Below are 26,533 nucleotides of genomic sequence, written 5' to 3'. Positions count from 1 at the left end.
TCACAATGCAAAACAAGTTAAATCTTTAAAGCCATGTTTGTTTCAATATCACTTCAATATTTGAATTCCATTTCCAGAGGAAATGCAAGGCTTCAGATTTTTCTGATGTCCTATTGTCAAGCACCCAATTTTGTATGGTGATATTTAGTAGGAGCATATGGGAAAAGATTTAAAAGACTGGGTTGTTTAAAAGAATGGTTCAGCACTGCAGAATTTAATGGAATTTCAACAGGTGTTGACTCAAGCTGTAATGCATCATATGAATCAGAAAATTAAGAATGTGTTTTTACAGTTTTCCAAAGTAAATCCTATATATCAAGAACACTAACATTTACAACAACAAAACAAAATCCAGTGTTTCATACTTATTCAAGCATGTACAGCAAATTAATTCCTCAAGCTATATGTGAACAAACACAGCCTAGTTTATGCAAGAGACTCATTTTCAGAGGAAAAAAAAGCTGTTGACTAGTTACCAACAATACATTACACACAAATACATTTAGACCTTAAAACGATAGTCAAATCAAACTACAGCAATATCACCCATGTAGATTAATCACCTTGAGTTTGTTGGGTTTTGGCGTTTGTTGTTTTTTTTTCCTTTTGTTTTGTTTTGTTTTTTTTTTAATAACAGACATTTAAAAAAATAATGATTTACAAAAATACTGATAATGGCTCACATTTCTACCATCTCAATACCTTCCTCTTCTTTTGACCTTTTCCACCATCTCGGCAGTATCTCCGGTAGTTTTTTGAGCAACTACATGCTGCTCAGGCTCCTTTTGCATAAGATCCATTGATAATATGCTCTGACTCAGTTCGCTGATATATTTCGAAGCATTTACATCCGAAAGCTTCTGGTTCTGTGAAATGGTTGAAAAGGCTTTTTTAAGGCCCACATCAGTATTGGTGGTTTCTGTTTAGTTTTTTCTGGAAATAGCACCGCTTCGGTTTCAGGGGTAGGAAATCGTACTCTATACACTTCGGGGTAAGATTTCTGAAACTAGAAAAATACATGAATTTAAATGAAGAATTCACTCAAACTTATAATATGAAAAAACTATTAAAGTGCAACCTCCACCTCTGGAGCAGGAAAATTATTATTTCTCTAATGGACTTTCTATATCTCTATATAGAGAATTAGGTAATATTTTCTAATATGACTTGATTCATCACAGTTCCCCCACTCCAAATGATTAAAAAGTTAGAAATCCCCAAGAGTACCCACTATTTTAAATCTCATATTCCTCTAGAGGACCACATGTCTAAGTCTTGATAAAGCTTTTTAAGTTAAAATTAAAGACTGTGGAGGAATTTTTATTTACTTTCTTGAGCTTTTTCTTCTTATCTTTCACAGATATTTCTTTATTCATTGCAATTTCTTCCAATAAAGCTGCCAGTGGTTCTTGAGAGCCATTTGCCCTTTGGTATTCAAATTCATCTGTACTGATTTGGTGACAAAATGATGGAGGAGGAAAAGTTGCATCAGTATCAGCTCCAGCATATTTTATCTGACGAAAGAGTAAAAAAAGAGCAGCTATGTTTTCTGCAATAAATTTGCAAAAAATGGTTTAATCAAATTGACCACCTGAAGTGATTAAGTAGAGAAGATACGGAATAAAGACCCTAAATTGTACCTCCTATCTCCTGCATTAATTGAGTGAGTTCTAGTAAGTCAAAAAATGTGACACAAAGGAAGCCTATTTAACTCTTGGAATAAGTTAAAAGTTATTTTTTCAGTAGTAATTAAAGAAGGAAGAACTAAAAAGCAGCTTTGAACAAAACAAAATACGGTATCAGGAAACAGAAAGGGTTACAAAAAAGTTAAGCAAGTAAGCATGGCTCTAAAAGAAAATCAGAATATTAATGGAAACACTTTTTAAACCAATCACAGTTTTCCTCACTACCACAAACATAGTTTGCCCATTCCATGGAGAAGATAGTGCTGACCAACAGGAAAACACATTTTAGAGCTCTTGTCTCTAAGCCATTCAAGATCTTCTTAGTTTCATTTAAATACATGGTTATGGTTGAATATCAGCAGTCAAAATTAATTAGCTCTTCATAAGCTAGCAGAGGCAGAACAAAGTCTTTAAGAACTGTTGAACTTCGGAGCAGAAAGGATAAATTTGATCTAGAAGCACACTGACATAAGAGGCTTTTTTCAATAGATACCTACTTGTACTCTCTGGAGATGTATAACATGTTCCTCTATAGAAGATTTTAAGGCAGAAGGAACACTTAAGATCTCTTGATAATTGTCCATGAGAAAAGATACTAGTTTAGCAGCAAGCAATTCATCCAAGTCTATTTCATCCTTTGAGCAGAGTATACAACGGGAAAATGCTTGAACCATCTGAGGAAAAAAAAAAAACTGTTATGGTGTATTTTTGTGTTTGAGGGGTGGGGAATCAGACTGTATTTAAAAAGTGATCTTTTAGAAAAAAGATTTTAACAGCACAATACTTACTGTACTTCCAATGCATCAATATAAACAAAAAAAAGGTGTATTGTGTACAGTGACATTATCTGAGTTGACTGAAGATGGCTCTTGCCTCATATAATCTAACCCTGACTTTAGAATTAGAATGGCTGAATTCCATTTTATTCTCAAGACTTAGTCAAATAGCCACTTCATATGGCTTTTCCAGTTAAACAGGGCACAAGTATTTCAGAGATTTTAAAAACAACACAGGAATTTAATAGAAGTTAACCGCCAGAGGGAAAACTTAATACCATTATTTTTAAATCATCAAACCAAATTTCAGGTCCAACTCACTTTATGTAGTCTCATGATCAAGCATTTAGTTACAAGAGTTTTCTGTCTGTGCACCAGTCACTTCTAACATTAAAAGCACAGAAGGCAATCAAGGTTTTCTGTGATGTACCATAGACTACATTGCTGAATTAAAACTTAGTACAAAATACTTCAACTGTAAAGGATTCGCTTCTAAAAATAACATTTAGATTATAACATAATTATTTTAATCAAAGACCATTTACAGTTAATTAAATTGTAACTTTAGCAGTCAAAAATTTAATTATTTTAATAAAATACTATTAATAGTTAATTAAAAACTTAATTGCTATGGAACAAATTTAGATTTATGCATGCTACTATAGGATTTTTATGGAGTGGCTTTACAGCTGAGTTTTCTGTTGCCCTTCTTGCAAAAAACTTGAAAATTAACCAAAAGAAATACATGTCCTTAGCCAGTCGGAATTGCTAAATTATGTCTAATAACTTGTAACAACATGCTGTTGCAAACTTCAGTGATAACTCTACAAGTAGTCCTACAGAAAGAGCATTAGCAAAAACTAGGGCTTTGTCAAAATCTAATTAAAATTACTTTCAGACATTCCTGTAGTTAAGTGATGAAAAAAAAATCAGTACTGAAATAAACTGGTAGGAATTTTTTTTAAATGCTGAGAACAAGTAAATCAAAACATTCAGCTACATATTTCTAACTATGACTGAAACAGGCAGTCTGTTTCTCTCACACTGTTTGCAGTGATAAAGAACACCAGAGACTTCATCTACTGTATTTTTTTTTCTACTCAATAGTGAAATCAGTGATGATTTCCTCCAAATTCTGAGCAAATTCTTCATTTGCTCACAACTTACCAAGAAATCCCAATTTATTCAAATTCAGAGTAGCTTTCCAGATAGTTAGAATAGACAAACTGTTCTTCAAACAAGCAAACTGTATTTTGTGTACCCTCTCCAGTAAGAATCCTTTATCTGTGCTACTCCAAAAACTTTGCCTAGATCTTTTGCCTTACGCTATACGTACCAAGGTTCTGGTCCTCACTGATTCAGAAAGAGGTGGCAAATCCTTGTTAAAGCTAATTCTTGCCATCATCCTCACCAACAGCTGCAGTCTTTTCCGATTTTCTGGTGGCAGCAGGAGACAAGATATCTGAAGAGCTTCTACAGCCTTGCTGTGTTTTTGCAGCAGACCTGGTTTATACAAAATCAGAAGATTTGGCAACATTTCTCAATTATGTATTTCCATAACATTTAACATAACATTTCTAAATCTGTCTCCCCATATTCCTTTCCTCCTCGATCAAGACTGCCTTAGAACTCCACTCCCCAAAGAGACTAGGAAGATATCCCTGGAACTGGACTACTACTAGAACCGGATACCTTGTTTAGGTATTTACAAGATTTCCTTCTGATGCATTGGGAGATATTAATAATCATAACCAACAACTCCAGATATTAGTAGACATGAAAAACTACAACATTTTGGTTCATCCTTTGCTCTTTTATATCCCTCAGCTCTAAACACAACTAAGATGTATGCACAGATGTAGCAACCACATAAAAAAGTCCGGGGCAACAATGAGAGAATCTAAACAAAACATGTGCTTATGCATCAATGACAGCCATGACACTACTGACATGTCCCTCACACCTATAGAAGTTAAATCTATGACTAATTCTACTTAACAAACTCTTGAGAAAACACAGAACGTGAGCATGGCAGAGATATTTGAAGACTGGACAGGCACAGTAGAATCTGATAGTAGTTTAGGTACCTATAAAGAGGTCTCACCACCAAAATGTCATCTTCTGTGTTTCTAAGGCTCAGTGAAGGAAGCATCTCCTACACATTTGCCTAAATAGCACTAGTATCAGAACAAAACAGAAGTCAGGAGCAAAATATTTGCATGACTGAAGTCTAACAGTAATTTCTCTTAAAAAAGGAACAAGGGACACAACAAAGACATACACTTCTTTTTTTTCCATAGGATTACAGACATTGGAAGGGATCTCTGGAGATTATCTAGACCTCTCCCCCTACTCAAAGCAGGGTCATCTACAGCAAGATGCCCAGGATTATGTCCAGTCAGGTTTTGAACATCTCCAAAGATAAGAGATTCCACAGCTACTCTGGACAACCTCTTCCAGTGTTTGACCACCTTCCAATTAAAAAAGCTATTCTCCTATGTATAAATAAAGTTTCCTGTATTTCTGTTTGTGCTCATTGCCTCTGGTCCTGTTATTGGATATCACTGATAGAAAGCATTATGACTGCCTCTGTTAAGACAAAAAAAGGAGGGTAATTGTCCTAGGCGATTCCCTTCTGAGGGGGACAGAGGGCCCAATATGCCGACCAGACCCATCCCACAGGGAAGTCTGCTGCCTCCCTGAGGCCAGGTTAGAGACGTTACTAGGAAACTCCCCGGTCTGGTGCGGCCCTCTGATGATTACCCGCTGTTGGTTATACAGGCTGGCAGTGAGGAGGTTGCGGAGGGAAGTCCAAAAACGATCAAAAAGGACTTCAGGGCACCGGGGCAATTGGTTGAAGGATCAGGAGCACAGGTAGTGTTTTCCTCAATCCCTTCAGTGGCCGGGAAGAATACTGAAAGGAACAGGAAAACACACCTGATTAACATGTGGCTCAGAGGCTGGTGCCATCAGTGGAATTTTGCCTTTTTTGGTCATGGGGAGGTTTACATGGCACCGGGCCTGCTGGCAACAGATGGAGTTCAGCTGTCTCACAGGGGGAAAAGGATTCTCACTCATGAGTTGGCGGGGCTCATCGAGAGGGCTTTAAACTAGGTTCGAAGGGGGAAGGGGATAAAACCAGGCTCACCAGAGATGAGCCTAGGGGTGGCATGCCAATGTTAGGAGTGAGATCGATGGCCCAGCTCAAGTGCATCTACACCAATGCACGCAGCATGGGCGCCAAACAGGAGGAGCTGGAAACCATTGTGCAGTGGGACAGCTATGACTTAGTTGCCATCACAGAAACACGGTGGGATGACTCTCTTGACTGGAATGCTGCAATGGATGCTATAAGCTCTTCAGAAGGGACAGACGAGGAAGGAGAGGCGGTGGGGTGGCTCTGTATGTTAGGGAGTGTTTTGATTGTATAGAGCTCAATGATTGCGATGATAAGGTCAAGTGCTTATGGGTAAGGATGAGGGGGAAGGCCAACAAGGCAGATATCCTGCTGGGAGTCTGTTATAGACCACGTAAGCAGGATGAAGAGGCAGATGAAACATTCTACAAATGGCTGGCAGAAGTCTCACAATCGCTAGCCCTTGTTCTCATGGGGAACTTCAACTTACTGAATATCTGCTGGAAATACAAGACGGCACAGAGGAAACAGTCAAAGAGGTTCCTGGAGTGTGTGGAAATAACTTCCTGACAGAGATGGTGAGTGAGCCTACCACGGGAGGTGCCTCACTTGACCTGCTGTTTACAAACAGAGAAGGACTGGTGGGAGACTGGGTGGTCGGAGGCCGGCTTGGGCTTAGCGACCATGAAATGATAGAATTCTCGATTCTTGGTGAAGTAAGGAGGGGGGTCAGCAAAACCACTACCATGGACTTCGGAGGGCAGACTTTGGCCTGGTTGGGACAGTGGTTGAGAGAGTCCCTTGGGAGACAGTCCTGAAGGGCAAAGGGGTCCAGGAAGGCTGGACATTCTTCAAGAAGGAAGTCTTAAAAGCTCAGGAGCAGGCTGTCCCCATGTGCCGTAAGAAGAACTGGCAGGGAAGATGACCGGCCTGGCTGAACGGGGAGCTTTTGCTGAGGCTCAGGAAAAAAAAGACAGTTTACTACTTTTGGAAGAAGGGACAGGCAGCTCAAGAAAAGTACAGGGATCTCATTAGGTCATGCAGAGAGGAAATTAGAAAGGCAAAAGCCCAGCTAGAACTCAACCTGGCCACTGTCGTAAGAGACAACAAAAAATGTTTTTACAAATATATTAACAACAAAAAGAAAGGCAAGGAGAATCTCCACCCTTTATTGGATGCGGGGGGAACATTGCCACCAAGGATGAGGAAAAGGCTGAGGTACTTAATGCCTTCTTTGCCTCAGTCTTTAATAGTCAGACCAGTTATCCTCAGGGTATTCAGCCCCCTGAGCTGGAAGACAGGGACAGCAAGCAGGATAAACCCCCCATAATCCAAGAGGAAGCAGTTAATGACCTGCTACACCACCTAGACGCTCACAAGTCTATGGGGCCAGATGGGATCCACCCGAGGATACTGAGGGAGCTGGCGGAGGAGCTTGCTGAACCACTTTCCCTTTATCAGCAGTCCTAGTTAACAGGACGACTGGAGGCTTCCCAATGTGAAGCCCATCTACAAGAAGGGCCAGAAGGAGGATCCGGGGAACTACAGGCCAGTCAGCCTGACCTCGGTGCCGGGGAAGATTATGGAGCGGTTCATCCTGAGGGTGCTCACAAGGCCTGTGCAGGACAACCAGGGGATCAGACCCAGCCAGCACGGGTTCATGGAAGGCAGGTCCTGCTTGACCAACCTGATCTCCTTCTATGACCAGGTGACCTGCCTAGTGGATGAGGGAAAGGCTCATGGATGTGGTCTACCTGGACTTCAGTAAAGCCTTTGACACCGTCTCCCACAGCATTCTCCTAGAGAAGCTGGTGGCTCACGGCTTAGACCAGTACACTCTTCGCTGGGTAAAAAACTGGCTGGACGGCCAAGCCCAGAGAGTTGTGGTGAATGGACTTAAATCCAGTTGGCAGCTGGTCACGAGCGGTGTTCCCCAGGGCTCAGTACTGGGGCCGGTCCTGTTCAACATCTTTATCAACGATCTGGATGAGGAGATCGAGTGCTTCCTCAGTAAGTTTGCAGATGACACCAAGTTGGGCAGGAGAGTTGATCTATTCAAGGGTAGGAAGGCTCTGCAGGGGAACCTGGACAGGCTGGATCGATGGGCTGAGGCCAATTGTATGAGGTTCAACAAGGCCAAGTGCTGGGTCCTGCACTTCAGCCACAACAACCCCAGGCAACGCTACAGGCTTGGGGAAGAGTGGCTGGAAAGCTGCCCAGAGGAAAAGCCCTGGGGGTGCTGGTTGACAGCCGGCTGAACGTGAGCCGGCAGTATGCCCAGGTGGTCAAGAAGGCCAACAGCATCCTGGTCTGTATCAGAAATAGTGTGGCCAGCAGGAGTAGGGAAGTGATCGTGCCCCCATACTCGGCACTGGTGAGGCTGCACCTCGAATACTGTGTTCAGTTTTGGGGCCCTTGCTACAAGAAGGACATTTTGGTGCTGGACCGTGTCCAGAGAAAAAGCTGGTGAAGGGTCTGGAGCACAAGTCTTATGAGGAGCAGCTGAGGGAACTGGGACTGTTTAGTCTGGAGAAGAGGAGGCTGAGGGGAGACCTCATCGCGCTCTACAACTACCTGGAGGGAGGTTGTAGTGAGGTGGGTGTTGGTCTCTTCTCCCAAGTAACTAGCAATAGGACGAGAGGAAATGGCCTCAAGTTGTGCCAAGGATACTAGGAAAAATTACTAACAGAGTGGTCAAGCCTTGGAACAGACTGCCCAGGGAAGTGGTTGAGTCACCATTCCTGGAAGTACTTAAAAGATGTGTAGATGTGGTGCTTAGGGACATGGTTTAGTGGGCATGGTGGTGTTGGGTTGACAGTTGGACTCAATGATCTTACAGGTCTTTTCCAACCTTAATGATTCTATGATACAATTCTAAGTCTAGCTCCCTCTTCTTTACTCCTCCCACATCAATCATTTATACACATTAATAAAATCCTCCCTGAGCCTTCTCCTCTCTAGGCTAAACAGTCCCTGCTCTCAGCCTCTCCCCATATGGCAGATGCTCCAAGCCCTTAATAATTTTTGTGGCCCTCCACTGGACTCACCAACTAGTGCTGAGTAAAGATCTCCCTCAACTTGCTGGCTCCCTCAACTTGCTGGCTTAACATAGCTAAGGATGCTGCTGGTCTTTTTTGCCACAAAGACACACTGCTGGCTATGGTCACATTAGTGGCCACCAGGACTGCCAAGTCCTTGTCAGTAAAGCTGCTTTCAAGTCAGTCACCCCCAGCAGGCACTGGTGCATGAGGTTATTCCTCCCCAGGAGAGGATTTGGCATTTCCCTTTGTTGAACATTATGAGATTCCTGTTTGCCCATTTCTCCAGCCTGTCGAGGTCCCTTGCATGGCAGTACAACCCTCTGCTGCATTAACCACTCTTCCCCATTTTGTATTACTTGTACGCTTATTTAGGGCACTCTGTCCTTGTTTAGGACAGTGTCCCACCATCCAGGTCATTAATGAAGTGTTAACCACTACTGGCCCCATTATCAGCCTACTGATTGACCCCCAGCTGGACTTTGTGCCGCTGATCACAACCCTCTGAGCGCAGCAATTCATCGAATTTCTGGTCCACCTCACTATCCACTTATCTAGTCTGTACTTCCTCAGTTTGCCTGTAAGGATGTTGTAAGAGACAGTGTTGAAAGCTTTACTACAGTCAACATAAACATAATCCACTGCTGTCCCCTCATCCTCCATGCTCGTCAATTCCACACTGTAAAAAGTGGAAGATGTTTGTTATTAAAAAAAAGAACAGAAGTGTGCAGTAGGGCAGCCAAAACAGACAGTATTCCAAGAAAAGAGTGGTAGAGCACTGTAGTTAATTTCATTTTCAAAGCAAAGCTTTTTCTAATTTCAAAGGAAGATTTGGCAGATTTGGAAGATTTAGAAGAGGCCCTGAGAAATAATAATTAACCTTAATGAGATTTATACATAAAGGATTATTATAACCTGTGCAAAGAGCAAGTTTAATCTTATCAAGTTAGTAAAATACCTGATGATCACTGACACTTTAGTCCTATTTTCTTAGCTATTCTGAAAACTAATTTCAGCCAACCTCTTAGAAGATAAGTGCTCTAGACAGTCTTCATTCGAAAACAGAAGTAAGTGAGGCATCTTGATATGGATACACAAGCCACCTATGATTTCTGCAAATATTTTTTAAGGTTTTAAGGTAGAGATTTTAGACATGTACAAATCATATCACTGCCTCAGATGACTAAAAATATAATCTGATAACACTTTCTTTGCTGTTTCCTGAAGTCTTCCACTAAACAGAAAGCTTATCCACTGAAGGAAGAAGGAAGTCGTGTAATCACTGTGGAAAGGCTGTAATTCCCTGAGGGTAGCAATATCAAAAGTCAAAGACTCAAAGATTGAAATCTTGGTTTGCAAATGTCTTAAGATTAAGAATTATTGCCAATTTAGCAAGCCGTACTCCATTAAAAAAACTACAGATGCAACTGCAGATATGGATTTGCTTTTCCACATTTTGTAAACGCACAACTTGCTAAGCAATTACTGCTTCACAGACAACATTCAGTACTAGCATTGACACTTACTACAAAATAGTATTTTATGGAGTGTGCATTATCCTCTACATTTACCTACTGCTTCACAATGGTCTGTACATTAGCCTTATTGTTAAGACTTAATTACATATTGAGCAGAATCGAAAACTTTCTCCTTTCCCTCTGAGCTGAACCCCCCAAAAATCCCTTCCTCCTCCCCCTCTTCCCCCGCCCCCAAGAATCACAGATCAAATCTCAGAAGAGAGTCTGAGAGGTTAGAGAAGACCTTGCTACTGAAACTACAGATCAGGCATCTCTGATTTATATTTACTTGTTTGTTTTCTTACTACTGGTTTTAAGTAGTTTTGAGTACAAAAAGGAGAGTTAGGCTTCACCACAGGTATGCTGAATTGTCTTCTTGAATTCCCTCTACTGGCGAGACAGGGGGCATAGTCTTAAATTATAAAAAAAGTGGAAAAGATACCTGGGGATCATCTGGCCCAACCCCATGCCCCGGTCAGTGAGGGTGCCTGACTCAGGTATCCCAGATCACCCCACTAAGGCCAAATGCAGCTTTTTAGCATTCAAATACCTGTGTTAGGTGTCTGTAGGAGGCAGTTTAGGCAAGACTTCTAGAGAAACATGACATTTTCAAACATACACTGCCAGTACTTTAAAGTAAATTGTGTAAGTATGGAGATGGAAAACAAGCCTGTATTCCCCATAATTTTTTTTGTGTAAATCTATTTTTATTAGTCAGGAAGGATTCCATTATTATTTTGTGACAGAGACCACAAAATGATTTTTTGTCTTTTTCAAACACTGCATGATTTCCTTTCCTTTCCACATAAACATTCTCCTTCTCATGTTTACATCTGTGAAATACTGCAAAATAAAACTCTAAAAAACCTGAAAGGAGTGAAATACAATGCAAAAGCAAACAGAAACAGGAGAGGAAGAATTTTTAAAGATATTATCAAGAATATCTGTTGTCTAAGAAGTCAGAAAAGGAACTATATTCAGTTTGAAGCAAGATTGTCAACTAACAAAGTATAAAAATACTAAATTCCAGAAATAAAAGTGTTATTCTGAATTCCTTTTTCATCTCAATAGTTTATTAAAAGCAATTTGTTCCCACTTAAAGAAGCTCAGAGAAGTGACATGCTACAAAGCATGTTTACTTTTGAACTCAGTTGTTCCTTTGTGAAATGTAACCATAAAATGTAATCAAATACTTTCACATTTACTGTCTTTCAATGGGCCATATATAGCTACAGGATAGGTGAATCTGATATGATGTGAACCCTTAAAAAATTATAGTTAATAACTAAACTATTGTTTCTTTAAAGCACTAGATTAGTTAATGTCTATTTTATGTTTAAGCAATGAAGAATTTAAATTTCCTTCACATGTCATATTGCCAGGGTTAAAAATGGTCCTTACAGCCCTAATCCTTTTTAATATAGATTTCAGTCAAGCCATTTCTATAAGCTTATGTGAGTTTTTAAGATGCCTAGGCATTTGTAAAAAAAGAAAAATCTGTTAAAATCCATCTGTTAGGTGTGGCAGTGCTAAGCAATGAACAGAGGCGTTTAAAAATTATAAAGATAAGCAATGGAAGACTTTTGAACTAATGTGATCAAAAAGACACAAAAATAAAACTGCCTTGTGATATGAAATAAATTTTAATATTAAACTGTTCTCTATGTAGAATGGACAGGACAGGTCCTAAAGAAATGAGCTGTGATACTATTTGGGTATGGTAAATTAATTCCAGGAAGTTAATTCAAAAGAATAATTTTCTCATTACATCCCAAACTACTTACCTAACACACTAACAAAAACATCAAAAAAATGAAATGTGAGAAGAGGTTCTTTCATCTGGCCAAAGTAGTCCACTATAGTTTTGAAGACATCTCTTTCAAATCCTGAGTATGTAGGCTGCTTCAAATCTGAGCAGCTGGGCCCTGAAAAGGGAAGAAAAAAAAAAAAATTAGTTTGCAGCCACCAACCAGATCACTATTTTCTATTCCAGCCAATAAAAATGCAACATCAAGTAGGAAAAAACCCCAAAAAGTAGACTTATTCTTCAAAACATAAGTGAGATTGTATTGATCTGTTGAATTGTTCTAATATGTCTAGTGAAAACCCATAGTAGAGGAAAAATATGAATAGAATATTTAAACCTTTACATATTTCAATATATATATATTTAAATATATTGAAATAAGCTACACTGGCAAGAGAATATATGCTGGCTTATCTTTTCCAACTTCGTTTAAGGCAATGATCAGAAAAAATATTGAATGTGAATATAAACAGGATTTGATAAAGTAGTAAAGGCACAGTCAGTTCAATTGATTTTTAAGGGGGTGGGTTGTTTTGGGGTTTTTTTCCCTCCTGAATTTACTTACAGTTTGCTAGACATTTCATTGCTGATAATATCCAGTGAGGTAGTTCCTCTGCATAGGAGAGAAACAGACAGAAATTAAAAGGAGAAAAAAAACTGTGAAAAATTTTAAACTGTAAGATAAAAGTGAAGCTGAAAATTCTTTAAGAAGTTCCTCCTATATAGTAGATCGACTGATTGCAAAGGCAGGCTATACCTTAATATAGGATTTAGCTTGAATTGCAACTATACCTTAGTACCTCCAATTCTCAGTATCAACCATTTATGCCTACTGCTCTTACAACTCAATCAGCAAAATGGATCATATCGCAAATCCTTAACCTGCCCTGCAAAAATCAGCCACACCTTCACTAGTGCATTACAGTGAAGTGTTTACTTTGCACTGAAGATGATGAAAAGCACTCTTACATTCAGTTTTGTCATTTCTGCAAAGAGGAGGTTAATATCTTGAGGTGCTCCAATTGTCTTTAAAATGTATATGCTCTGGAGGAGTTTTCATTCGCAAACCAGGTTCCAATCTCATATTTCACTTCTCTACAAATCTTGTGGAAAATGTGATGGCAATAATATTGTAAGTGATATATCACAGCAGCAAAGATGCTTTACTTTCTCCCTGATGTGCAAAGTAGTTTTAAACCCAGTACTAAAACACATTGACTGAAAACTCAAAACTAAGAAATTTTAAGCATCACTCAGTGTACATTTTGATTCTTTCCCAATTTTTAATACACATTTTCCTCATGTAAACACTCCGGTTCAGGCAGTTAAGGGCTGGGGTGACAAATCCAGCTTGAAGTGAAAAATATCCCTATCTTTATAAATGAAAAGTTGCTGCTCTTTCACCTTCATCTTTAAACCCTGCTAAAGCAGGAATATGTTTAAGAGAGGAAATATGGAATAAACACCGATTCTTGCTATTAGGATGTCAGACGACAACAATGGCATACTTTGTAAAAACTCATATAGATGTGGTCATACCAAGTATAAAGATGCTACATGTTAGTATAGATTAGAATGAATACTTTTTCATACTAGTAAATTACAATATAAAAAAGTTAAATGAAAACTTCTAAAATACTCACTTGATTTGTCTTCTAAAGTGACAATGCCTTGCTTATTGACATTGTATGCATTTTGGACTATATGCTTTGAGTTCACAAGTTGTGTGTCTAACACTTCATCCAGAGAATCCAAACCCAAGACCTTCTGTAATCTGTAAAAATACATAAACATATAGTTCACATATCATCTAATCTGAAAAAGGCAAACATGTAATATTAGGATAGATACTTCATTTCATAGAACCATAGAATATCTCAAGTTGGAAGGGACCCATAAGGATCATCGACTCCTGCTCCTCACAGGACTACCTAAAACTAAACCATATGATCAAGAGCATTGTCCAGATGCTCCTTCAATTCTGACAGGCTTCATGCTGTGACCACTTCCCTGGGGAGCCTGTCCCAATGTCTGATCACCCCTTCAGTGAAAAATCTTTTCCTAATGTCCAGCCTGAACTTCCCTGACGCAGCTTCATTCCATTTTCTTGTGTCCTATCACTGGTCACCAGAGAGAGGAGATCAGCACCTCCCCCTCCACTGCCCCCCTTGAGGAAGTTGTAGACTGCGATGAGGTCACCCCTCAGCCTTCTCTTCTCAAAGCTGAACAAACCAAGTGACCTCAGCCGCTCCTCCTAAGTCTTGCCCTCGAGATCTTTCAGCATCTCGGTCACCCTCTTCTGGGCTCTCATAGTTTGATGTTATTCTTATATTGAGACGCTCAAAACTGCACACAGTAGTCAAGGTGGGGCCGCACTAGTGTGGCATAGAGTGAAGCAATCACCTCCCTTGACTGGCCAGCAACGCTGCACTTGATGTGCGCCAGGACATGGTTGGCCCTTTTGGCTGCCAGGGCACACTGTTGTCTCATATTCAACTTGCCATAAACCCAGACCCTCAGATCTCTTTCCACAGGGCTGCTCTCCAGCCTCTCGTCCCCCAGTTTGTACATACAACCAGGGTTACCCAATCCCAAGTGCAGAATCCAGCACTTGCTCTTGTTAAATTTCATATGGTTGGTGACTGCCCAGCTCTCTCATCTATCCGGATCGATCTGTGAGGCCTTCGTCAAGCAATATTATCTCTGATTCTCCTTTTGCTATTAACATTTTAAAAAAGCTCTTTTTGTTGTCCTTCACAGTGCTGGACAGCTTGAACTCTAATAGAGCCTTGGCCACACAAATTTTCTCCCTACAGAGGTGAACAGCATCTCTGTAGTCCTCCCATGTGTCCTTGCTTCCAATGTCTGTACACTTTCCTTTTCCACCTAAGGTCTAGAAGAAGATCTTTACTCAGCCAAGCCGGCCTTCTGCCCACTTGCTTGACTTCCAACAGTTTGGAATTGCCTGCTCCTGCACTCTTAAGAGATGGCTCTTAAAAAGCAACCAGCAGTCACGGACCCCAATACCTTCAAAAGCGGATTCCCAAGGGACCTTACTAACTAGCTCCTTCAGCAGTCCAAAGTCTGGTCTCCCCATATCCAAGGTTGATGTTTTGCTGGCAGTTTTTCTCCTATCGCCAACAATTTGAAACTCAACTACTTTATGGTCACTGTGATCAAGACAGCCACCAATCACCACTTAGCCCAAAGAGTCCCTCTTTGTTTACAAACAAAAAATCTAGAAGGGCACCTTTCCTAGTCAGCTCCCTTAGTACCTGCACCAAGAAGTAATCTTCAACATGCTTCAGAAATTTCCTGGCCCTCTTTGTGTCTGCTGTGTGATATTCCCAGCTGATGTCTGGGAAGTTAAAACCATCCATAAGGACAAGGGGGCGGTTGATCTAGAGACATCCCTTAATTCCTCGTAGAATAATTCATCAGTGTCATCGTCCTGGCTGGGTGGTCGATAATAGACTCCCGCAATAACATCCGCTTTATTTGTTTTCCCCTTCACCCTTACCCAGAGGCCCTCAACCGTGTCGTCACCAACTGTAAGCACCATACAATCCAACCCCTCCCTTACATACAGTGCCACTCCCCCACCCTGCCTGCCCTGCCTATCCCTCCTGAAGAGCCTGTAACCGTCCATCACGGCACCCCAGTGACAGGACTCATCCATCAGGTTTCGCTTATGCCTATGATGTCATAGCTCTGGGACTGAGCCAAAGCTTCTAGCTCCTCTTGCTTATTCCTCATGCTGTGCGCATTAGTATAAAGATATTTCAAATGCACTCCAGTGTACTCAGCACACTGTGGAGCAGACTGAAGGACCTCGCTAGCTCACTGTCCCTCAGACATTGGCCTGCTGCCCCCAGGATTACCTCTAGTGAATCTGGTTTTATCCTTTTCCCCCTTCAAATCTAGTTTAAAGCTCTTTCAATAAGCCCTGCTAACTCCTGCACAAAGATCCTTTTCCCCCTTTGAGACAGCAGGCCTGGTGTCCTGTACACTGACCCATAACCAAAAAACCCAAAATTCTGCCAGTGACACCGGTCTTGGAGCTAGGTATTGATCTGCTGGGTCTTCCTGTTTCTTCCCTCATCATTCCCTGCATTGGAAGGGTAGCGGAGAACACTACTTGTGCTTCTGATCCCTTAACCAATCGTCCCAAGGTCCTGTTGATTGCCCTTGGACTTCTTGTTGCAACTTCATCGCTGCCTACATGAAAAAAATCAACAACGGATAATAACCCGAGGGCCATACCAGGATAGGAAGCTTTCTTTTCACATCTTTAACCTGTCCTAGGGAGGCAGCAGACTTCCCTAAGAAGTGAGACTGGTCTGCACATTGGGCCTTCTGTTCCCCTCAGAAGAAAGTCTCTTATGACAATGACCCAGCTTTTTTTCGTTATGGAAGCGGTTTTGACACAGGGCTTAGGCCGACTTAACCTTGGTGACACCTCCGACCTAGATGAACCATCGTCCTCGTCATTGTTCAGTTCCACTTGCAGAGCCTCGTACCAAGGGCATCTGGGAAAATGGGATAGTTGCTGAGGAGATGCGCTTGCTGCACTGGGCAGGAGCTTGTCGCCATTGCCCCCATCCCTTAAGTCAACGCTTTCAGCCAGGTGGAGAGAGGATAGGGAATCCTTCATATCATGTGTCTTCTCTGCCTGACAGGCCTGTCCCAGGGAAGGTAGGGTGCGGTTCCAGTAATCTGTCTCTCTCTCAAGACTCCCTGATACTCCTCAACCTACTCACCTCTTCCCAGAGCTCTGTCCCTAAGTGGAGGAGTTCCTCTACCTGGGCGCACCTCCCACAGGTGTGCTCACTGCTGCCAGCCGGTACTGGCCTAAGAGCAGGGCGCAGCCTGCAGCCTGACACCTGGGTGGCAGCGTGTTCCCACCGAAGCTCTGTCTGGGAAGCTGCATCAGTCGTGGCAGGTGCAGAGGTTAGAGAGGCCATGGCTTTCTCTGGGTGGATACCATTGCTCCCTGGTCGAGCTGGCAGAGCTACAGTGCCCTCCCTGTGTGCCCTGCCATGCAAACTGCCATGCCACACCCTGTTTGCCCACCCTGCTTGTGGCGCTCTGGCCACTAGCGCTCCATAGGGGCTTCTTTTATAGGTGGGGGGCATGGGGCTTGGCCGCCATTGCTCCTGGCCTTGCCCAGGTCTCCTCAGCCGCTGTCACACGAGCTGCAGGCTCCGGGTAGCGGGTCTCTCCGCTCCCCTGAGGCTTCCCCGGTTGAGGAAACCCCCCTGTACACCACGCTAGAGTGCTCTGCTGCGGATTGTGCCAGCACTGGAGCTGCTCACCTTGGCATCAAGTTTATTACACGGAGATAATGTGCTAGGTTTAGGTGAAAGTAATCATTAGTAAGGCCTCAACTGAGCTGTAAAAATAGCTAATGTATATTTTTTTTTTCTTCTGCATAAATAGTCTAAAGAATGCCTTTAACTTTGCATAGGATATTCCTTTTGGAAATAGTGAAGAACATCTGAATCTCAAAGCCTTCTGCACTCCGTTAGCTACTCCATTTCTTGTCTCATACAAAGTATTGTACTTGTCATTGAAAGGTTTCATGGTATCACACTTCTACAGAAGTGCTTCTATTCCATAGCAAAAAGAAAAAAAGAGAAAGACTGAGGAAAAAAGTGATTAAACAAGAAGAAGCCCACACAATAAAAGGACTTGTATAACGCAACAGGAAAAATTCAAAAAGGTATTAAGCACAAGAAAGTTTCTTTGCAAAGTATAGTTGCTGAATTGGTTAGCAAAATAACAAGTGGTACAGTTAGTCTGGCCACTATGGCTTTGATGGCAGAGATGGAAGGTGAGTGGCTGAAATTACGAGCATTACCAGAGAAGGCAGAGGAGACTGTTACCTATTACACAGTTTTATTCTAACAGCAAATGACTCACAAATATACTCACCGTGACAAAGTCATGGATTTCCATATCTCTTCTATATTTGTTTGTGTTAGCTCTCTGCGGAACACAAGTTTGCATGCCGGTACTTCCCCTATAGCTATGCTGTGCCGCTTGTACCACATCTCAGAGTTCTGAAATCAGAAAAAACACTCCTCATTAACTGGTGACTTTTGAAGTATTAAACAGTATTTATAGTACAGCACGCTCCCTATTACAAGTATTTTAAATATTCCTAAATTCCAGTAAAGTCTCCAGGATACAAGAGAGTATTTAGAATTCACATACATGCAGCATCTTTTCTCAGTTACGTAACTTGTCCAAAGCTGAAAAATTATGTGTGTCAGAATAGCCATTGAAGTTCAGCAGTCAATGGCCTCTAGTCTTGTGTTCAGATCCTCTCCATGATTAAGACTCACTTGTTTTGAACTACCACTCTAAGATTAAACATCTGCTTATGGAAAAACTACTGGAGAATTATTAGATGAGATCTCAAAGACTGATATTCATACATGTTCAACGTATATACGGATCATAACTAAACATTAAGTTAATTAGCAGGTTCTATACATGAAGAAAGTAAAAGTAAATAGCTACAGCTGAAGACACCCATCAGATCTAGTCCACCATTATAACAGAATAAAGTAAAGCAGAGAATGCAAGAGACTACTATCCTTTACTCAACCTTCACATCCAAGCTCGATGCTTAAAGGTTGTCATCAACGTGTCGATGGGTAGACATACAATACAGTGTCAGCAGCATACTTCTCAAGGCAAAACTCCTAATCATTCCCAGTTCGATTTACATCACAGAGCAGTCCTAAAGCACATTAACAATATTCCTTGTGATCACAACCGAACCACAAAATGCGCTCCAGAAATGCACTTAATTACTCCAAGCACTAATCGTCTGTCATTCCATGACACTAGACTAGAGCTAGTTTGAAACAAATAGCACCCTCTGAAATTAGTATCTGGTCTTCCACATCAGTACTTCATCACACAGACACATGCCCATCAATTCATACAAAGCCAATAAGTGCTCTCATTGACGCTGGAGCAATTTCAGGTGCCACCACTTTCAGCTACCTCTCTGCTTCAAAATTCCAAAGGTGTGGAAGCTACACCTTTCTATAAAAGAGCCAGCAGAAAGAAGCTTATTCCTTTGCCTCAGTTACTTCAACTCATGGTCCACTGTATTAACCAAAACTGCGAATGAAAGATTTTAAGCTATGCCAGACTGTATGCTGTTGCATCTGAGTCAGATGTATATAGGCAGTCTTTTGCTAACTCTTATCAGGCCTGGATGCTTAGATAGAAATTTAGAGCAGACAGTTGGAGGCTGTAACGTGTTAAAACTGCAGCAGATACTTGCTCAGTAGCTAAAATACTCTATTTTCTTTACTTGTCTTTGGCATTATCTTTTCTTTCTTCCTTACTATTGAAGTTCTAAGAACCGTGCTTTCTCCTCTTCAGAAGCCTGCTGTTCATGAAAGGTGCACTCAATCTGCACATAAGTAATTGGATTACAAATATGGAATAACCATTCACTTAGGACCCTCTAAATGGGGTCCTGCTGCTGCTACCCCCAGCAAAATAGTAGGAGCTACTTTTCCAAACAGACTATTGATCACCAAGAAATCCAAGGCAAGTGTCCTGCAGTGATAAGCGTTAATAAAAAGGCCAAAATTATTAAAGAAGTCCCAAGAGTTCACAAAATATGAGAACACTCACATACACACAAGATACACTAGAGGAAGGATTTAGAATATACATAACTCCAGAAGCCTAGGTTTTTAAGATGACCAGGTGGCAAGAATTGATACAATTTTGGTTTACTAACAAAAGCAACAGTTTTTTCAACAATTTTACAAAGGCTGGATCAGTCCAGGTAAGTATGGGGCAGTATGATTCTCCAAGCTCACAAAGGGTAACAACAAAACCAGGACCACTTCTCCTTAGCCACAACATATTCCTTATGAAAAAGGAAACTGAATCACTAACAACCTCATAGCAGCTAGGAAGGGAGTAATACTGTATATATTCTGCTACATGAAGTGTCTGAATAAGAGTTACAGTGTAAGTGACAGAAAAGTAACTGTTTTGTCTTGTAGTATAATAAATGCCCTATTGGAATTTGAGCAAACTGGAGTGCAAGCATAATGGCAAATACAGCTATGCTGAACTTAGGATGCTCAGGACATCATAATCGGTAGCAGAAAGAATGCTCAAAGCTAACAACCCCAGCAAATCGTTAAGAACAACTTTACTTCATAGATTCAAAATAAAAGTATTTTGCATTTAATTTTATAACCAAGTATTTTGTGCCACAACAAAGAGATCATTAGTTCAGTTTTGCTTTCCAAAGATGCTTACATCTGGGGAAATGAAAACTGAATATCTTACCATTGTGACTGATTTTACTGGGATGTGTTCTTGGGAAGTGCCAGCCTTCGGTTCATTCCAGTCTGGAAATTTAATTACTTCCTTTCCACATGAAAGTTTCTTTGGATACGGCTTCAGCGGTGAGGAAGGAGGAAATCTAAAATTAGAGAATATTTTTAATGCCTCTGAACTCCACCCTATTCCATATTTACTAATGCAAAACTGTAGTAGGACTTCACATGCAAAAATACAACACATGCCTTGGACATTCACGGTGCTACTTAGTTGCCTGAAGACCGGTGGTGAGTGACACGTAAAACATCCTAAAGTGTCTTGTTTGGCCTCCATCTGCTGCTCCAGAACAGTTCAGGTCCTTTGTACCTCCCTTGACGTAGCTGAGCCTTGGGTAAATATGTGATATCCCAATGCATCTCAGATAGCACCAGCTGCCTATGCATAGACAATCGACTCATGTCTTCACTAGAAGATGTTGATTTTGGTGAGAAAGTTGTGGGTAGATTTTCCCCATGTCAAGTCCACTGCTAGCATGCATCTCCTAAAGCAAACCTACACAATTAAGTCACATGACTAATGCTTGGATTTAATTAGTGTGCATGCAAGTGTCCACACAAAGTTTTGTCCACATTACCATGTTCTTCTGTGTTTACGTACTTTCTGTGCAAAGATCATAGCCACCTTTTCTGGAGTCTTTTTCCATCTTGTTGTGCAGGAAACTCATTTATTTTTTAAGGCATTTCAAGAAGTGCCTTGAAGAAATGAGCAGAAATAAACCCTAAGCTAGCCCTTGCAGAAAACAAGGAAAACAAACTATCCCAGATCACATTCATCTCAGTCACATCTCCAGCTTGACCAGAATTAAATTACTGCCAAATCCAGGTCAGAGCATGTCCAAAGGGATTAATGGCAGCACATCAGAAAGACAAATCAGTTCGATGGCAACATACCATCACACTGGCCTGGATCAGATCTTGTTTGCCTGCACTCCTAGGTTTTAGATGCTAAGATTCTGATGCTTCAAGAAATTGCTTCAGCCTCACTCACTCTTTTAATCAGACTGTAAACACAGTTATGTCTGTGACCACGCAACAAGAGCTTGTACACCGCCAGAGAACATGCATTTATATCCTACCGGAAAGATTCTCGTGCTCAAGAAATTCTCAAGTTTTCTCTAAAATTTCACCCTATCCTCTCAAGGCAGTTCCAAATTTAATTAGCTTTTAAATTAGTTTTATGTTGCAGTTTTGTTAGTCCACTAGTGTTATGCTGCATGAGTTAAACACGTTATGGTTTTGACCACGCACACTGAGTCCATTTGGCATACTCCACAACGCTCTTCAGCAGAATATCTGCAATCCAGGGAGATATCACTTCCTTCGGACAAACTCTGAGAAGAAGTAATAAGCACCTTGCACTAATCCTGCAAGACTTACTCTGCCTTTTAAAAGTAATCCAAATTACATTGCAGATGTTCAGCTGTTGAGTGTTCTCCACTATTTTTCAGCTATTTGTTGTTTCTTAGAGTTTAATGTTAAAATGTCTGCAGTCTTTTTTCCCTTTACCTTACAGTATTTCCAACAGTTCGCTGTTTCCCCTCCAGTTCTTCACAATTTTTAGCTTTATATCATTTGCTGCCCTGATTCTCAACCAAGCAGAAAAAGGAGGTGTGTTTCCCTTTTTCAGGTAGCATTACAGCAAGACCTAGATAGAGCCAAGTTTTTGGATGAACAATAAAAAGCCTCTGATTTTATGACGAACAGAATAATGTTACCTAAAGCTAACAACTGAGGAGCATTCAAAGGTTGACATGTCAAAATTAGTATGGTTTACCGCCAGCAACACCAATTTTAGGAGTTTATACAAGGAGCAAGTAGAGATACCTGTTTGTGTCCAGGGCAGTGGATAGAGAACAGGGTCAACTACCATTGGTATCAATGGTATAACAAGTACCACACAGCTGAATTCCCACAAGTTTACTAGCAATGCAAGAGTACTAACCCTTTTGCTTTTAATACAACTGCTTAGATTCCAGAAAAGCCTGACAGCTTCCAAAACTGTAACTTCTCATTTATTACTGTAGACTACACGGAGCCAGTAATTCAGTATACACAGATAGATAGTCTTTGCTATTTTTAGAAGCCACACTGGTACTCACCTTCACATTTAATACTTGCCCAATAATCTCAGGCAAATCAACAACTCTTTTGCATACTCTGTGGAGTGAACAAGAGCAGGTAACTACACTTATGTGCGAAGTTAATGAGTGACACAACTGTGCACCACAGTGTACAGTTACAGTAAATTAACACAGGAATTTATAGAAAAGGTATGAAGCATATCGAGGTTTCCAGAGTAAGCACTGTCAGTGGAATTAAAAGCGACTTGTGCTGCTACCCGTACCGACACGGTGAGAAACTTATTCGCAACGTAACATTAGGAAAGTCCACCAGAGGGAGCTGCCAGGACATGAAATACATGAATAAAGGCGGGCTGGAAAACCGATGTTTAGCCCTATAAATAGGCGAAAAGCATGTTTTAATACTTAATTTTTAATACTTAAAGCCAAACACCAAAACGATAGCATACATAGTTTATTTATGCACCAACCCCAGTGGGAAAAAGCTGGCTCCAATTTAAGATGCCTGAAAGGCATGCAGTTTTAGTAAAAAACATGTTCAATTAGTAACTTAGTTATCTTTTGAATGGGAGGTGGAGAAAAAACATCATTAAGATAGCTGTAACAAAAGAGCTGTCCTGTCCAATAGCAGATCATTAGGCAGAGCACGTAGAAAATGAAAAGCACAGAAATATTTCACCCAACCGACTTCCACAGCCTGCAGCTTCCCACAGTCTGCAGCTCAGGAAAGTCATGGCTGAAAATACAAAGGAGGAAAGAACAAAATAATTTGAATGTGTCATGATGCCAATGCAAAACAAACAAACAAACCAACCACAACCACACAAACACAACAAACCCAAACCAAAGAGATATAGCGTAATACCAGCAGTTACCAAAACCCATATTTAATCTTTTGGCAGAATGGATGCCCAGAAAGAAAGGAGACGAAGTACTTAACACCTATAGCACCTATAGTGAAAAAAACCATGCAGGGATTGCTGTCCTAAGGAGAATAGACAGAGCGGGACTGGGCTAGGAACATACCGAACCAATAACACACCTACCACCATATGCTGTACCACCACCTAAGTGCTTTTCTAACTCTGTTTAAACAAGTAAAATGCCCACTCCCCACCACTCCTTTACATTTAACCTTCTCCAGGCCAAAGTCAAGACCTAAGATCCTCTGCAGCTCTTCTTGTCTTCCATGCCTGTTTTCCAACCTAAACTAGTCAATAGCTAAATTATCCCAGTGTCTTGCCCTTCTATAGCAGCCATAAGCAGATGGCCAGAGAAGAATTTAAGAACAAGACAAGCATACATAATACTTCCTTAGCACATTTTCCCATCCTTCGGGCGTTTTCAGCTCAGAGACTGCAGAGACATATATTGGTTTTGCATACTTAGCAACAGATATTCTTGGGTGAGCCTCTCAAAATACTTTCAGATACACTTCCTTTGATACACTGTGTCCTTCGCATTTGAGTCCCAGATTCTAAAATTTAACATTTTTCTTGATTAATTGTTACAAAGTATTTCCCATTTATGGAGCTAAGTTTGGAGAGAACACTCATTTTTTATTCCCTGCAAATAATTTAAAATTTCTTTCATTAAAGTTGATTGAAACTGGTTTGAGTATTTAACTTATTTGGTAGGGAAGCTGTAGCATTCAGTGTCATCTCCTTCAGAAGGCAGGCTAAAAAACAGCTACCACTTTTACTGAAGATGTCACGCGGTATCATAAAGAACAAGTTGAATCAGTGCTAATTTGTTACTGGAATTAAATACAAATCTGACCCAATCTGACTGTAAATCAACTGAACAGCACTGGAGTATGTTTAACATGAACCACAGTTCTTTTATAAGAAAGTATATTGACCCAAGTTTGCTCATGACAAAGTAGAAGAATTACATCATATATACCTCTTACTTTTAAAGTATTCCAAGTTAATAAATAAAATTAGGAGAGTAGTGAACAACTGCACTTACAACAATATCTGTACAGACTGGTCAGCAAAAAATCTTAGGCACACTCTACAAACAAACTAGTTAAGATCACAGAGCAAAATGAAAAATTGACTTCACCCACATCAAGTGGAAATTCAGTATTATATATATTTTTCCAAAGACCATATTAAGAAATCATTAAAAAAATTAATACATAAAATTTCTTTAAGTATATAATAATATATATAATAAGTAGAAACACAGCATTATTGCTGACCTATTTTCCCTATTGCTCTGTATGAAGATAGCTCCCATTTCCTCAGAAGAAGGCTCACCACAATATAAGTTACAGATCCATACTTAAGATAAAGGTCATTTTTACACTACTTTTTCAATGAACAGGACACTACAAGATGGTACAAATTCAGATCCCGCAACTTCTGGATACCCAAACCTTAACTGAGGTCACAAAAGGTCAAAGAACCCACTCCAGTAATACTAAGCTTTCATTACAAAGAAAATTCTTTTCGTCTGTTAACAAGCCACCAGTTGAGAGACTAAACAGGGATAGGTAAGCAAGCATCCTTGAGGATGAGCAAATAAAACTTTGCCTGTTTTAATTTCAATCTACAGCCCAAGAGGTATATGAAAAGGCTATATCATGAGTGACTTTTAAATTCACAAGGCCTTTCTCTTCTCTCAGGAGGAGTGGAAAACAGCATCCAAAATAATCAGGGGGTTAGGGGAGAGGGAGAACAACTGGAGTTGGATGCTCAATGGCATCCTCACTTCCATCAACGTCTTCCTGATGTGCACTTTTCCAACACTGACAAACCTGATGTCTACCAACAGCAAACAGAACTCTCTACCTTGTAAAAGCTGCAAAAGCTTTTGTTAGCATTCATAGAATGTAACCCAGTAAAAGTGCCCTTCAAAAATATTTAAAAACAAACAAGGAAAAAAACAAACAAACCCAAACACCAAGCCAAACATTAAATCATAACAGTTGCCTATCACTAAAGAAAATAAAGTCTTTAAAAGGAAGCGGGAGGGAAGACACATTAACACTTTTTCAGAGGCATTCTACAAAAACATTTGTAAGACCAATACACAAGAGTTATTACTCCCTGTTTCAAAAGCCAAAATTTTTCAGTCACCCTATACAGATTTACCTGTATAAATGGCCATCATCTTGAAAGTCCTCTTTGCCCCATCTTCCTTTAATATCTTCAATAACATGATTTTTCAGGAATTTTTTAAGCAGCTTAACCGTTTGATTGCGAGTCACTTCTGGGCCAAAGTTTTGATTAGAGCCAAGCAGTTCATGTAAACAGTCCACTGCCTCCGAGGCTTTGAAGCAACGCTCGTAGCTTTTGAAGCGACACCGATGCTTCCGTAAAGGCATCCCAGCACGAAAAAGTTCTATTATCTCGTTCCACTAGGGAAGAAGAACAAAGCAAACCGTTATGGGAGCTCTTCTCCTAGAAGCATTTTAGTTGTACAAAGCAACATCAGAATGCAGACAGATCTGAACACGGAACTATGTACTTTTTTGATCATCTGCATTTACAAGCACATTAAAAATCTAAAACTATGCTTTAGATAGTTGAGATCTGAGAACAAACACAAGATTTAGGAAGCTGAAAGATCTAGAGCCCCATACTACCTACGGCTCTACAGATACAACCTGAACCTCCCCTTGGCTTTTAACCTGACAAAAGGGTTAAAAGCACTAAAGCTCCGCTCTGCCGGCTTCAGCCGCCGCCCCAGTCTCGCGGGGCGCACGGGTCCAGCCGCCTCACACAGACCCAGCGTGGGGAGCACCAACACCCAGAGGGCGGTTGGAGACCGCTCCGCAGGGTCCCGACCGGGGACCAGCTACCAGGGACAAGCCCAGGGCCCGCCCGAGCTGGCGGCGCTCGGCCCTCGGGCCGCAGAGACCCGGCCAGCGGGGCAGGCCCAGGCGGCCAGACTGCCTCAAGACAGGCGGCCGGTACCCAGGAGACTCTACAGAGCCGCCGTCGGGCACGGAGACCCCACCCGGACGAAGTAAGGCTACACGAGGGACAAAGGCGGGGACAGGGTACCCCAGCCCAGGGGAGCACTCACCAGCCGGGTGGCGCGGTAGGGCCCGGGTCCGACAAGCCTCGGCTCCATGGACGCGGCTGGGCCTCGCC

General features: G+C 41.1%; 1 protein-coding gene across 1 annotated transcript; it reads right to left on the bottom strand.

The window, feature by feature from the left end:
• Positions 1-578: 578 nt before the first annotated feature.
• Positions 579-26,533, bottom strand: DEPDC1B (DEP domain containing 1B). Its single transcript, XM_075137376.1, has 11 exons — positions 26,466-26,533; positions 25,529-25,794; positions 20,294-20,429; positions 17,894-18,021; positions 13,603-13,733; positions 12,525-12,572; positions 11,937-12,077; positions 3,798-3,964; positions 2,183-2,359; positions 1,329-1,514; positions 579-1,006 (listed from the first exon to the last, which is right to left on the bottom strand). Exons 1-11 carry the CDS (start codon positions 26,511-26,513, stop codon positions 845-847), a joined length of 1,590 nt encoding a protein of 529 aa, XP_074993477.1. The 5' UTR covers positions 26,514-26,533; the 3' UTR covers positions 579-844.

The sequence above is a fragment of the Calonectris borealis genome, chromosome Z, assembly GCF_964195595.1.
Source record: "Calonectris borealis chromosome Z, bCalBor7.hap1.2, whole genome shotgun sequence".
Classification (NCBI taxonomy): Eukaryota; Metazoa; Chordata; class Aves; order Procellariiformes; family Procellariidae; genus Calonectris; species Calonectris borealis.
Note: the sequence above shows the minus strand (reverse complement) of the source record. Positions and strands in the feature narration are given on the sequence as shown.